The sequence below is a fragment of the Scyliorhinus canicula genome, chromosome 5 (assembly GCF_902713615.1).
Source record: "Scyliorhinus canicula chromosome 5, sScyCan1.1, whole genome shotgun sequence".
Taxonomy (NCBI): Eukaryota; Metazoa; Chordata; class Chondrichthyes; order Carcharhiniformes; family Scyliorhinidae; genus Scyliorhinus; species Scyliorhinus canicula.
The window spans coordinates 150,307,084-150,319,155 of NC_052150.1; the positions used below are offsets into that span (position 1 = coordinate 150,307,084).

At 50.0% G+C, this 12,072-nt stretch overlaps 1 protein-coding gene across 1 annotated transcript in view; it reads left to right on the top strand.

Moving 5' to 3' along the window:
• The first annotated feature begins 243 nt into the window (after window positions 1-243).
• oxnad1 (oxidoreductase NAD-binding domain containing 1) overlaps window positions 244-12,072 on the top strand; it is a 55,954-nt gene continuing 44,125 nt past the window's right edge. The window contains exons 1-3 of the mRNA XM_038797813.1: window positions 244-500; window positions 3,876-3,939; window positions 8,286-8,392. Coding sequence (XP_038653741.1) covers window positions 370-500; window positions 3,876-3,939; window positions 8,286-8,392 — 302 coding nt within the window. The 5' untranslated portion in view covers window positions 244-369. The remainder of the gene's footprint in view (window positions 501-3,875; window positions 3,940-8,285; window positions 8,393-12,072) is intronic.

The following is a 12,072-nucleotide window of genomic DNA, read 5'->3' on the forward strand; positions in this document are numbered from 1 at the left end:
TATGGACAGGGTAAATAGCGAGGTTAGGATCTGGAATGCACTGCCTGAAGTCAGGGTGACCACTAGGAGGTTACAATTAGTGCATTCCTTCCACCTCAAACATAATCACATCGTCACTCTTCCCGCTTTGCCAGTATCGTCAGAGAGCGCGGCTGGTGGGAGGACCACAGCCAGACACCGCCCACCGCCCTCGCTCTCCTGTCACATGATGAAGGAGGCTGGCGGACTGGCCGACTTCATTATGACGCATTTCCGCCTGCGGCCGTCCGGCCTGCCTGCCTGGGAATTCTCTGCCATTTCAAACGGCCGCGGGAGCTGCAGCGCGAGAGGCCCTGGGAAGGACGATCAGTCACTCGGAGGTCAGCGGCTATGACCCTGGCCGGAGCTGCTCTTTGGCCTATGTTCCGAGGAGCTGTTATGGGCCCGGTTGCCTGTTTCTCTACCTCACCCTCACCGTTATTGCTGTGGCCCAGGATTTACTCTCATTCCAGATCCACAAGGTGAGCCGGCTTCGCTGCTATGTTTCAATATGCTAATGCGGTAGAAGATTCATCAAACCACAAACATTCTTCTGGCTCTTCCAGGATTGATGGTGTTATGTGTTTCAATATACGTTGCGCTTGTGGCCCATCAGCTTGACTGGCTCCATGTAGGTGATGGGGCATTTACACCACGGTTGGGGGTGCAGGGAGTGTGAGTGCCAAATCACTTCTTTCTACAGTCAGATTCAATAAGAAGTCTGACAACACCAGGTTAAAGTCCAACAGGTTTGTTCCAAACATGAGCTTTTGGAGCGCAGCTCCTTCCTCAGGTGAATGGAGAGGTATGTTCCAGAAACATTTATATAGACAAAGTCAAAGATGCTGGACAATGCTTGGAATGCTAGTATTTGCAGGTAATCAGATCATTACAGATCCAGGGAGAGGGATAATCACAGGTTAAAAAGGTGTGAACTGTCTCAAGCCAGAACAGTTGGTAGGATTTTGCAAGTCCAGGCCAGATGGCGGGGGGGTGGATGTAATGCGACATGAATCCATGATCCCGGTTGAGGCCGCACTCATGTGTGCGGAACTTTGCTATAAGTTTTTGCTCGGCAATTCTGTGTTGTCACGTGTCCTGATGACCGCCTTGGAGAACGCTTACCCAATCTTTATCCCACAGTCCTTCTTCAAAAGAGTTAACGGGCTGATCATGAGCTTTGTCTGGGCGGGAAAGTCTCCGCGGGTGAAGAAGGCGATGTTGGAGAGGAACCGCAGCGAGGGAGGGCTGGCTTTGCCGAGTCTGGTCAATTATTACTGGGCGGCCAGCATCGCTATGATAAGGAAGTGGATGGTGGGTACGGGGTCTATTTGGGAGCGGGTGGAGGCGGCTTCGTGCAGGGGCTCCAATTTGGAAGCCCTGGTCACGGCTCCTCTACCGCTGCCGCCGGCCAAGTACACCACCAGCCCGGTAGTGGTGGCGACCCTGCGGATATGGGGCCAGTGGAGGAGGCATGTGGGGGAGATGGGGGTGTCTGTCTGGGCGCCAATCTGCGACAACCATCGGTTTGCCCCCGGCAGAATGGATGGGGGGTTCCGAGTATGGCGGCGAGCAGGGGCGGGAAGGGTGGGCGATATGTTCCTGGAAGGGAGCTTCGCGAGTTTGAGGAGCTTGGAGGAGAAATTTGGGTTGGTAAGGGGAAATGATTTTAGATACCTACAGTTGCGGGACTTTATTCGTAGACAGGTCCCATCTTTCCCGCGCCTCCCGCCAATGGGGATCCTAGACAGAATAGTCTCTGGGAGGGACGAAGGGGAGGGTAGAGTCTCGGGTATTTATAAGGTGCTCATGAGGGAGGAAGGGTCCCAGACAGAGGAACTGAAACTTAAATGGGAGGAGGAGATAGGCGGGAAAATGGAGGATGGGCTGTGGGCAGAGGCCCTGAGTAGGGTAAACTCGACCGCGACATGTGCTAGGCTCAGGCTGATCCAATTTAAGGTCGTTCACCGGGCCCATATGACGGTGGCTCGGATGAGCAAATTTTTCGGGATAGAGGACATATGCGCTAGGTGCGCGGGAGGACCAGCGAACCATGTTCACATGTTTTGGGCATGCCCTGAGCTGAGGGGGTACTGGGAGGGATTTGCGGGGGTCATGTCCCAGGTGCTAAAAACAAGGGTGGTGATGAGTCCAGGGGTGGCAATTTTTGGGGTTTCGGAAGACCCGGGCGTCCAGGGGGAGAAAGAGGCCGATGTTTTGGCCTTTGCTTCCCTGATAGCCCGGCGACGAATATTATTGGCGTGGAGGGACTCAAAGCCCCCGAAGACTGAGTGGTGGCTTGCGGACATGTCGAGTTTCCTGGGGATGGAAAAAATTAAGTTCGCCTTGAGGGGATCTGTGCAGGGGTTCACCCGGAGGTGGCAACCATTTATTGACTTCTTTGCGCGAGAGTGAGCGTCAGCAGGGGGGTGGGGGGTGGCCGGGGTAGAGTAGAGTAGGAGGGAAAATATGGCGGGTAGTACCGGTGGGAGGGGAGCGGGCTTGTGCAATATGTTACGGTGGAAGTATTGAAAGTACGTGGATGTTTGCACATTTTTGCCTTTTTTGCTTCCTTTCTGATGATGTCTGTAACTGTTTATAAAGCCAAAAACTACCTCAATAAAATTGTTTATTAAAAAAAAAAACTATTGCCTCAAAAACAGTCCCTAATTTTGCAATAGATTTTCTGTCCAGTGGTCTCAGCACTATCAATTGGGATGTCAGATATCCCACTGTGTTACAGACTCTGGATACCATACAATGAGGAAAATGGGAAATGAGTTCTGTACCATCTCGTAGGTTTCTTTTAAACAACTCACAGTGATTTGCAATCGATGAGTTAGACGGATTAATGATTAGTTCTCTCATGCAAAATAAGTAAATTACAAGACTGTGTGCTTTTGGTGAAGCTGGTTGAAATTGTTTTACTGTTCTTTAAATAGTACTGCAGTTTTTTTTTCTCCTGAGAACCAGAGGAGGCCTTGGTTCGATATCTTATTCAATAGACGGTGCCCGATCAAATGGCCTCGTCGTGCCGAACTTGGGATGTGACGCCAACCGTAACACTCGTGAGAGGCCTCTCTCTGGACTGGGCGCGATCCATACTTGCATATTTAAGTGAGCATTTAGTCTCACTTGAATATATCTACGCCAAAGTCTCCCAAGGCCTGGGATCAAATGCCCGCATCCGGGAGACCTTGCTATGGTACCAGTGGGGTCTCCCAGGCCTTCAAAGGCCACTGGATGGTCAGGCTCTTGGTAGGGTGGCACCGTGGCACTGCCACCTCGCACTATTAGAGTGCCTCGGTGGCATTGCCAGGCTGCCATGGGCACTACCAGTCTGGCAGTGCAGTGGTTTCCAGGTTGGCACTGTCAGGGATTGAGCCTGGGTGTGCCCTGCCCTGATGAGGTGGAGCGAGGGGTGGACATGAGGACCCCTTAGCAAAAGGTTGGGGTGTTGGGAGGTCCAGAGGCCATGGTAGGGATGCCCAGAGATTGGAACAGCATTTAAAATGGTAGCTTGAGCTCAGGAAATGAAGGTAAGTGCAGCCTTGGCGGGGCGTTCCTCATCGAGGCCATTAAAAAAAAAAGTCCAATTTGATAGTGGGATTTCTCTTGGCACTGCAGGTGCTGAAAAACACCTGCTAAACAGCCCAAAACGGGACTGTTTTTCACCTGTTAAATCGGACCCTAGATCTCTGACAATGTAGCACTTTCTCTATATTGCACACAAGTGTCAGCCAATGTGTGGCCAGGTATATCTGTGACATAGTTGCAACGGTTTGGTAATAGGATAAAGATTAATAGAAATACGATGTATTCTTTGTAAATTGGCACATTGTGTTTACTTTTACCAGGGTTATGTCATCAAGAAGGAAAACAAACCATCTGGAGAGGACAGTCAATAATTTCCGCCAAGAGGTCCGTATAAATTACTTAATGGAGGGAAGGGCAAGATTTTGCTTGTCACAGGACATGCTGAGTTTCCTGTGTTAGTGGATATTTCTAGTGTGGAAGCTTTTGCTATTGATTGGTATTGTGTTTTACGAGTATTTTCAGCAGAGCATTGAACAAATGCAAGCACCTGACATCATGACAAAGCACATAGCCACCATCAGTTTTTCACCTCTGCCATTTCATTACTGCCTGTTACCGTTTGTCCATTGCATGTAACATGAAGACCAGTTCATGTGATGTTGATGCAAAGCTTTCAAAGAAATGCTTAGTTGAAAATTTCTAAACTGCATGGGTTTTTAAAATTGAATCCAAACTGGAAATATTTCTTGATGGCAAAAATGTGATGTGTTTGTCTGACCGAATTGTTCACTGATATTTTAGTGCAGGCATTTTGTGACAACCGTATAGAATTCTGCAATGACTTTGCAGTAGAAATATAGGTTAATTTTATTGGAGCAAGGTTATGTATCACAGTGTGCATTACACTTGGGAGATGGTTCATTTTAATTATGTGAATATATTTAAACTATATTGCACAAATCCTTGTGTAACAATCCCTCTATTTGAAGTTCCGGTTATTAGTTGAAGGAATAACACATCAAGTTTTGACATTTTAAAACTTTTACTGCATTAAATGACTTGAAAAAAACACAACTACAATTTTTTTATGTAGGCAACCTATTCTTTAAGCTACAGTAATAAATAGTACTTTTAACTTTTTTAAAAAAAAAATAATTTTTATTGAAATTTTTTTACAGAAAATATAACAACAAGCACCAATAAGACAACATAATAAGTATAACACCCCCAAGACCGTAGCAACGCATGTATCACACCCCCCCCCACCCCCCCCAAACCCAGTAAACAACAAGATAACGTAAAAATAAATTTAAATTAAATAAACATAGTCAACGCCCCCCCTCCCCCCGGGTTGCTGCTGCTGCTGACCCAGTACCCTATCGTTGAGCCAGAAAGTCGAGGAACGGTTGCCACCGCCTAAAGAACCCTTGTACCGATCCCCTCAGGGCGAATTTGACTCTCTCCAGCTTAATAAATGCCGCCATGTCATTGATCCAGGTCTCCACGCTTGGGGGTCTCGCATCCTTCCATTGTAGCAAGATCCTCCGCCGGGCTACTAGGGACGCAAAGGCGAAAACACCGGCCTCTCTCGCCTCCTGCACTCCCGGCTCCACCGCAACCCCAAAAATCGCGAGTCCCCAGCCTGGCTTGACCCTGGATCCTACCACCCTCGACACCGTCCTCGCCACCCACTTCCAGAACTCCTCCAGTGCCGAGCATGCCCAGAACATATGGGCAAGGTTCGCTGGACTCCCCGAACACCTGACACACCTGTCTTCGCCCCCAAAGAACCTACTCATCCTAGACCCGGACATGTGGGACCGGTGCAGCACCTTGAATTGGATGAGGCTAAGCCGCGCACACGAGGAGGAAGAGTTAACCCTCTCCACGGCATCAGCCCATTTCCCATCTTCGATCTGTTCCCCCAGTTCCCCCTCCCACTTAGCCTTTAGCTCCTCTACTGACGCCTCCTCTACCTCCTGCATTACCTTGTAGACATCAGATATCTTCCCATCCTGACCCAGACCCCCGAAAGCACCCTGTCGCTCACCCCCCTCGCGGGAAGTAAAGGGAATCCCTCCACCTGCCGCCTGGCAAACGCCTTTACCTGCAGGTACCTGAACATGTCCCCGAGGGGAGTTCAAATTTCTCCTCCAACTCCCCCAGGCTCGCAAACCTCCTATCAGTGAACAGGTCCCTCAGCTGTCTGATGCCTGCTCTGTGCCAACCCTGGAACCCCCCATCAATGTTCCCCGGGACAAACCGATGGTTCCCCCTTAGCAGAGCCTCCATCGAGCCCCCCCCCCCCCCCCCTCAAGTCGTCTTGCACTGCCCCCAAATCTTGAGGGTAGCCGCCACCACCGGACTCGTATACCTCGTAGGAGGGAGCGGCAACGGCGCCGTTACCAGGGCCCCCAGGCTTGTGCCTCCACAAGACGCCATCTCCAACCGTTTCCATGCTGCCCCCTCCACCACCCACTTGCGCACCATCGACACATTGGCTGCCCAATAATACCCCGAGAGATTGGGTAGCGCCAGTCCCCCACCATCTCTACCCCGCTCCAAGAAGACCCTCTTCACCCTCGGGGTCCCATGCACCCAAACAAAGCTCATGATACTGCTAGTCACCCTCCTAAAAAAGGCCCTAGGGATAAAGATGGGCAAACACTGAAAAAGGAACAAGAACCTCGGGAGCACTGTCATTTTGACGGATTGCACTCTACCCGCCAGCGAAAGTGGCACCACCTTTTAAATTCCTCCTCCATCTGCTCGACAAGCCTGGTAAAATTAAGCTTGTGGAGAGTCCCCAACTCCTGGCCACCTGCACCCCCAGGTACCTAAAACTCTTCACTGCCCTCTTAAACGGGAGCTTCCCAATTCCCTCTTCCTGATCACCCGGGTGCACTACAAATACCTCGCTCTTGCCCAGATTCAGCTTATAGCCCGAAAAGCTCCCAAACTCAGCCAACAGCTCCATCACCCCCGGCATTCCCCCCTTTGGGTCCGCCACATACAGCAGCAGGTCGTCTGCATACAGCGATACCCGATGTTCCTCCCCACCCCGCACCAGACCCCTCCACCTCCCCGACTCCCTCAATGCCAAAGCCAGAGGTTCAATCGCCAGTGCAAAAAGCAAGGGGGACAGGGGGCACCCCTGCCTGGTCCCACGGTAGAGACTGAAGCACTCTGATCTCCTTCCATTAGTAACTACACTCGCCATCGGGGCCTCATACAGCAACCTCACCTATTTAGTACTTTTAACTTCTATCTCGCGATAGAAATACAGATTTTATCGCAAACTCTTCACAGTTGTTCCCAGCTTCCAATGGGTTGGTTCCTTTTTTCTTTTTCAGACATGTAACTTCAATTTCAGAACTGCCATTTAATATGAGAGTTTGCTGTGGATCCATTCCTCTAGTTTCAAGCAAGGCAGATAGCCCAGCCTCCTTTAAATCCTCACAAACTTTGTCTTCAATCTGAGTGCAAGCTTCACCTCTGTTGTCAATGGAATTGGATGGGACGGTGTAGGTGGCGGTTAGCGGTGGTGCATTGGATAGCTCAGGGGTTGGTCAGTGGGGTGAGTAGGATGGGTTGGGTGGTCAGTGCGGGGGGGGGGGGGGTAAGGTGGGTCTCGTGGGCTGTGGAGAGGGGTAAAATAAGTAAGGCTGTCATTGGGGGATAGGGTGAGTATGGGAGGTCGGGTGATCGAGAGAGTGGTGGTTGGTTGGGCAGTTACAGGTTAGATTTAGAGGGTGGTCAGCATATTGGGGGTGTAGTCAGGGATGGAAGGATAGCTAGAGGGTGTAGTCAGTGGGCTGGGTTTGCAGTGGAGGGGGAAGGGGGTTCAGTGCTACAGTTACCTACAGATTCAAGTGGGTTTAATTTGTCTCACCTGGGTAAGGATATCTGGTAAGACAGTCAGAACTCAAAGTCTCTAATTTAAACTGAATAATCGTATTGTTCCCTGGGCAAGGTAATTACCCACTGGAAGATTGGACTTCCTGGTCAATTCCCGCACAGTCCTTCCATGGGGACTTTGGTTGAGGGTCTCCAGGGACTCCCCAACTGTGTCGTGCCCCACTCCCATCCCCTTGGACAATTATGAGCTCAGATGCTTCAACTTCCAATGAACAAATACCCTGCACCAGGAACCATCCAATACTCCGATTTAAATTGGAGACTTTGGTATAGCAGATGTGCGCATATCGCATGTTCCTCAGGGTTCCAATGCGCATCTGTGCCTTAATTGGAGTTCAAGACTCTCCCCATGTTGGACGTTTTGACCCAATAAGTGCAACATGTTTAAGAATGCAATTCTATAAGCACAGTAGCACAGTTGCTTCACAGCGCCAGGGTCCCAGGTTTGATTCCCGGCTTGGGTCACTGTCTGTGCAGAGTCTGCACGTTCTCCCTGTGTCTGCATGGGTTTCCTCTGGGTGCTCCGTTTCATCCTACAAGTCACGAAAGACGTGCTGTTGGGTCATTTGGACATTCTGAATTCTCCTTTTCGTGTACCTGAACAGGTGCCGGAATGTGGCGACTAGGGGATTTTCACAGTAACTTCATTGCAGTGTTAATGTAAGCCTACTTGTGACAATAAATATTACTATAAGTAGAAAAAATACAAAAATAATCCGGATTCTGTACAAAAAAAAATTGAAATCTGCTAATGACTATGGAGGAATTATTTTCGGTTCCCAGTGCAATAAACTTTATTTTGTTTAATTTAGATGGTTGCTCAAGCAAAAGTCTGTGGAATACTTCATGAATCTGAAACAGTTAAAAGACTACGCCTTGTCGTGATGGACAAAGATTTTGCCTTCAAAGCAGGACAGTGGTAAATCTTCATATCAGCATTAGAAAAGTATATGTTTTAATGACCTGTACTTGTTATTTAATTTTTTGTACACTAAATTATTTTCGAGTTCAAAGTACATTTAACCCCAATGTCACCATACTGTGTACCAGAGCTGCTGATCTGTAAACATCTGAGTACCAACTAAAGTTGGCAAATGTACCTTCAAAAAAGAATGTTTACATTAAAGATGCAGTTATGGTTATAGTCTAAACAGTATGCTTTGATCTACTGAAGCAAGACAATATCTTGGAAAGGCTAATAGTTTAATGAAATAGATGCATTTCTTTGCAATGTTTATAAACTGCTGTATTTGTGGTGTCCCCTTTTCCTTCACTTTTAAATCAGATAGCAGAATGAAAGTTAATGTTCAGGGATTTCCTTTTTTTAAATTAAAGCCCACCCCCATCGTCCGCCCATCTCCTACCCGAGCCTGGCACCACCTATGCAGCCAGCCCAGCCAACCTCACCCTTCTGACAGAGCACAGAGGCTGACTAGGCTTGTTGGCCCCTGGGCTACTCCATGGGATGGGGGTGTGAGCGGAGCTAACCGCTGAAGCCCCCCTGTCACTTATCGCTGCCAATCATGAAGGCTGTCTCCTGTCTTTACCAGGGTCTCGATGCTAACGGCAATGGAACACGGATTGGACCACCTCCCTCGAGAATTGTGCCACATCATCCTGTGACTGCGCCACTTCCCTCTGGATCTGTGCCACATCAGCCAGTGCCTGGGCAATACTCAGCCATGACCCACTGTGACTGGGCCATGCTCTGGAGTGCCACTGCAATGTCCAGGTGGCCCTGGTATATGGCTGACTGTGACAGGGTAACCCTGTCCTGGGTCTCAACCACTACCCGCACAGAATGCCCCAGGCCTTGTAAATCTTGACTAATGGCCAATACCTTCGATCCAAGGTTTTCACCGCGGACGCCACCAATGCAGTGTTGGCCTGGGTGGCACATATTGGCGGCACCACTTCCTGCTCCTGCGCGGGATTGGACTCCAGCTGCATCAGCAGGCCCTAGATGGTGCTGACATCCCCTCATGCCGTCCCTGGCTCTGTGATTGCATCTCCACTATCTATGGGACCAAGCATCAAGTATTACCGCTCCGCAAATTTACAAACCAGGATTGAGTTGGTGCGAAACTGGATTACCTGGAAGAGTCTTCTGTATTGTCAGCCAGTTCAGTACACTGTGGACTCTGCTCCTTGGAACAAACATGATTTGTTGATCAGGAGACCCTAATTTCTGCACTGCAATATTACAAGTTGTGGATACAAATTTAGAAATGAAGCAAGCTTATATTTGTGCCTTGCAATTAAAAGCAAATTATGTGGAGCAAAGCCTTCCTTACCTCAAAAGAAAATCTCATTGAGCTTTTTGACTATATGGGAGCAAGGAACTGTCCTGCAAGAATACACAGATGCTTCCATTGTCCACCTGTACAAATGGAAAGGAATGCGCCAGTCTTGAACAAATCATCACCTGGATCCTTCTGAGCCACAATGTCTCAACCAAGGCCTACTGCCAGTGAGTGCGGTTTCGGAAAAGGACGGGGAAACCAGTGATATAGGCTGCAATTTAATTAAATGGGAACAAAGTCCCACAGCGAGCGTTTTTCGCCATGTGAATCCTGGCGCTCGCAGCGCCAAAAAACGCAATGCTATTAATCGGCACTCTAGTTCAATAGGGGGCCTCAGCAGGGAACGCACAGCCAAGGAAAAATTTGCGGATCCTGGGCCTCCCGGAGGGGCTGGAGGGGTCAGACCTGGAGGCCCACATGGTCGTCCTGCTGAATTCGCTGATGGGAGCTGGGTCCTTCCAGGGGCCCCTGGTCTTACGAGGAAAGGTTGAGGGTGCTAGGCCTTTTCTCATTAGAACGGAGAAGGATGAGGGGCGACTTGATAGAGGTTTATAAGATGATCAGGGAAATAGATAGAGTAGACAGTCAAAGACTTTTTCCCCGGGTGGAACAAACCATTACAAGGGGACATAAATTTAAGGTAAATGGTGGAAGATATAGGGGGATGTCAGAGGTAGGTTCTTTACCCAGAGAGTTGTGGGGGCATGGAATGCACTGCCTGTGGAAGTAGTTGAGTCGGAAACGTTAGGGACCTTCAAGCGGCTATTGGATAGGTAAATGGATTAGGGTAGAATAATGGAGTGTAGATGAATATCTTCTTAAGGGCAGCACGGTAGCATTATGGATAGCACAATTGCTTCACAGCTCCAGGGTCCCAAGTTCGATTTCGACTTGGGACTCTGTGTGGAGTCTGCACATCCTCCCCGTGTGTGCGTGGGTTTCCTCCAGGTACTCCGGTTTCCTCCCACAGTCCAAAGATGTGCAGGTTGGGTGGATTGGCCATGATAAATTGCCCTTCGTGTCCAAAATTCTATGATTAACCTAGGACAAAAGTTTGGCACAACATCGTGGGCCGAAGGGCCTGTTCTGTGCTGTATTTCTCTATAAGGCTGCACATAGCCCTGTTTTCTACACCGAGGAGCTCTGCTCGCCGGAACTCTTCAGTGTAGAGAAAGATTGGGAGCCATTCTTACATGGTGTCCCGATCTCTGGACCCCCTGACACATCCTCCAAGCCCCACCCCAAGCCCCAATGAACTGTGGGAGAGTCCCTGACTGACAATGCTAGGGTGCCCAGGTGGCACAAATGCGAGGGTACCCTGTCCAAAGGGCATGCACCTGGGAGACCAGTTCTGAACAGTGCTCACCCGAGGCATAGGGGACAGATCCCACCTCCTTAGGTGCCTCAGGAAACTAGCTGTCTCACTTTTAATATGTAGATTTGTCAAAAGGTGATCACGCCCCACAATTGGTGGGATTTGCATTGCATCATCTCACAAGATTGCATTATATCTCGCGAGGCGTTGCAAGCCAGGTAGATCCCAGGACTGGGTCTCCTGGTTTCTATCATCCACGCTGCGCCGTAGAAAGCTGCTTTTCGGACTTCCGGTTGCGGCTATACGGAGCTAAGCTGCACGTTCAGCAGCTCCGGCCAGGAACGGATTTTTGGGCTCTTTTTAGGGCCCCCAGAGGTACTTATTCGACGATTCCCGACGTGGGAAGGAGTCAGCAGCAGTTCCCCATCGGTATATGGCCTGGACCAGGAGTGGGCCGAGCAAGATAGCGGTGGCAGCGCCAAAGAAAAAGCAAGGGAAGAAGCACAAGATGGCGGCCGGCGGAGACCTAGAGGCATGGAGGCAGTGGGTGCAGGAGTAGCAGGAGACTCTCCAGCGCTGCTTTCGGGAGCTCAAAGCGGAGCTGCTAGAGCCGTTGAAGGCTTCCATCGACAAGCTGCTGAAGACTCAGACAGCCCAGGGGGTGGCGATCCGACAGCAGGCCTCTGAAAGAGAGGATGAGGCCTCAGCCCTCGCGGTAAATGTGGAGATGCATGAGGCGCTCCATAAAAAGTGGCAGGAGCGGTTCGAGGAGATGGAGAACCAGTCGAGGCGGAAAAATATGCAGATCCTGGGCCTCCCGGAGGGGCTGGAGGGGTCAGACCTGCTGAATTCGCTGATGGGAGCTGGGTCCTTCCAGGGGCCCCTGGAGCTGGAGGGGGCCCACAGAATACTGGCAAGGAGGCCCAAGCCGAGTGAGCTGCCACGGGCGGTGCTGGTGCGATTCCACCGGTTCGCTGACCG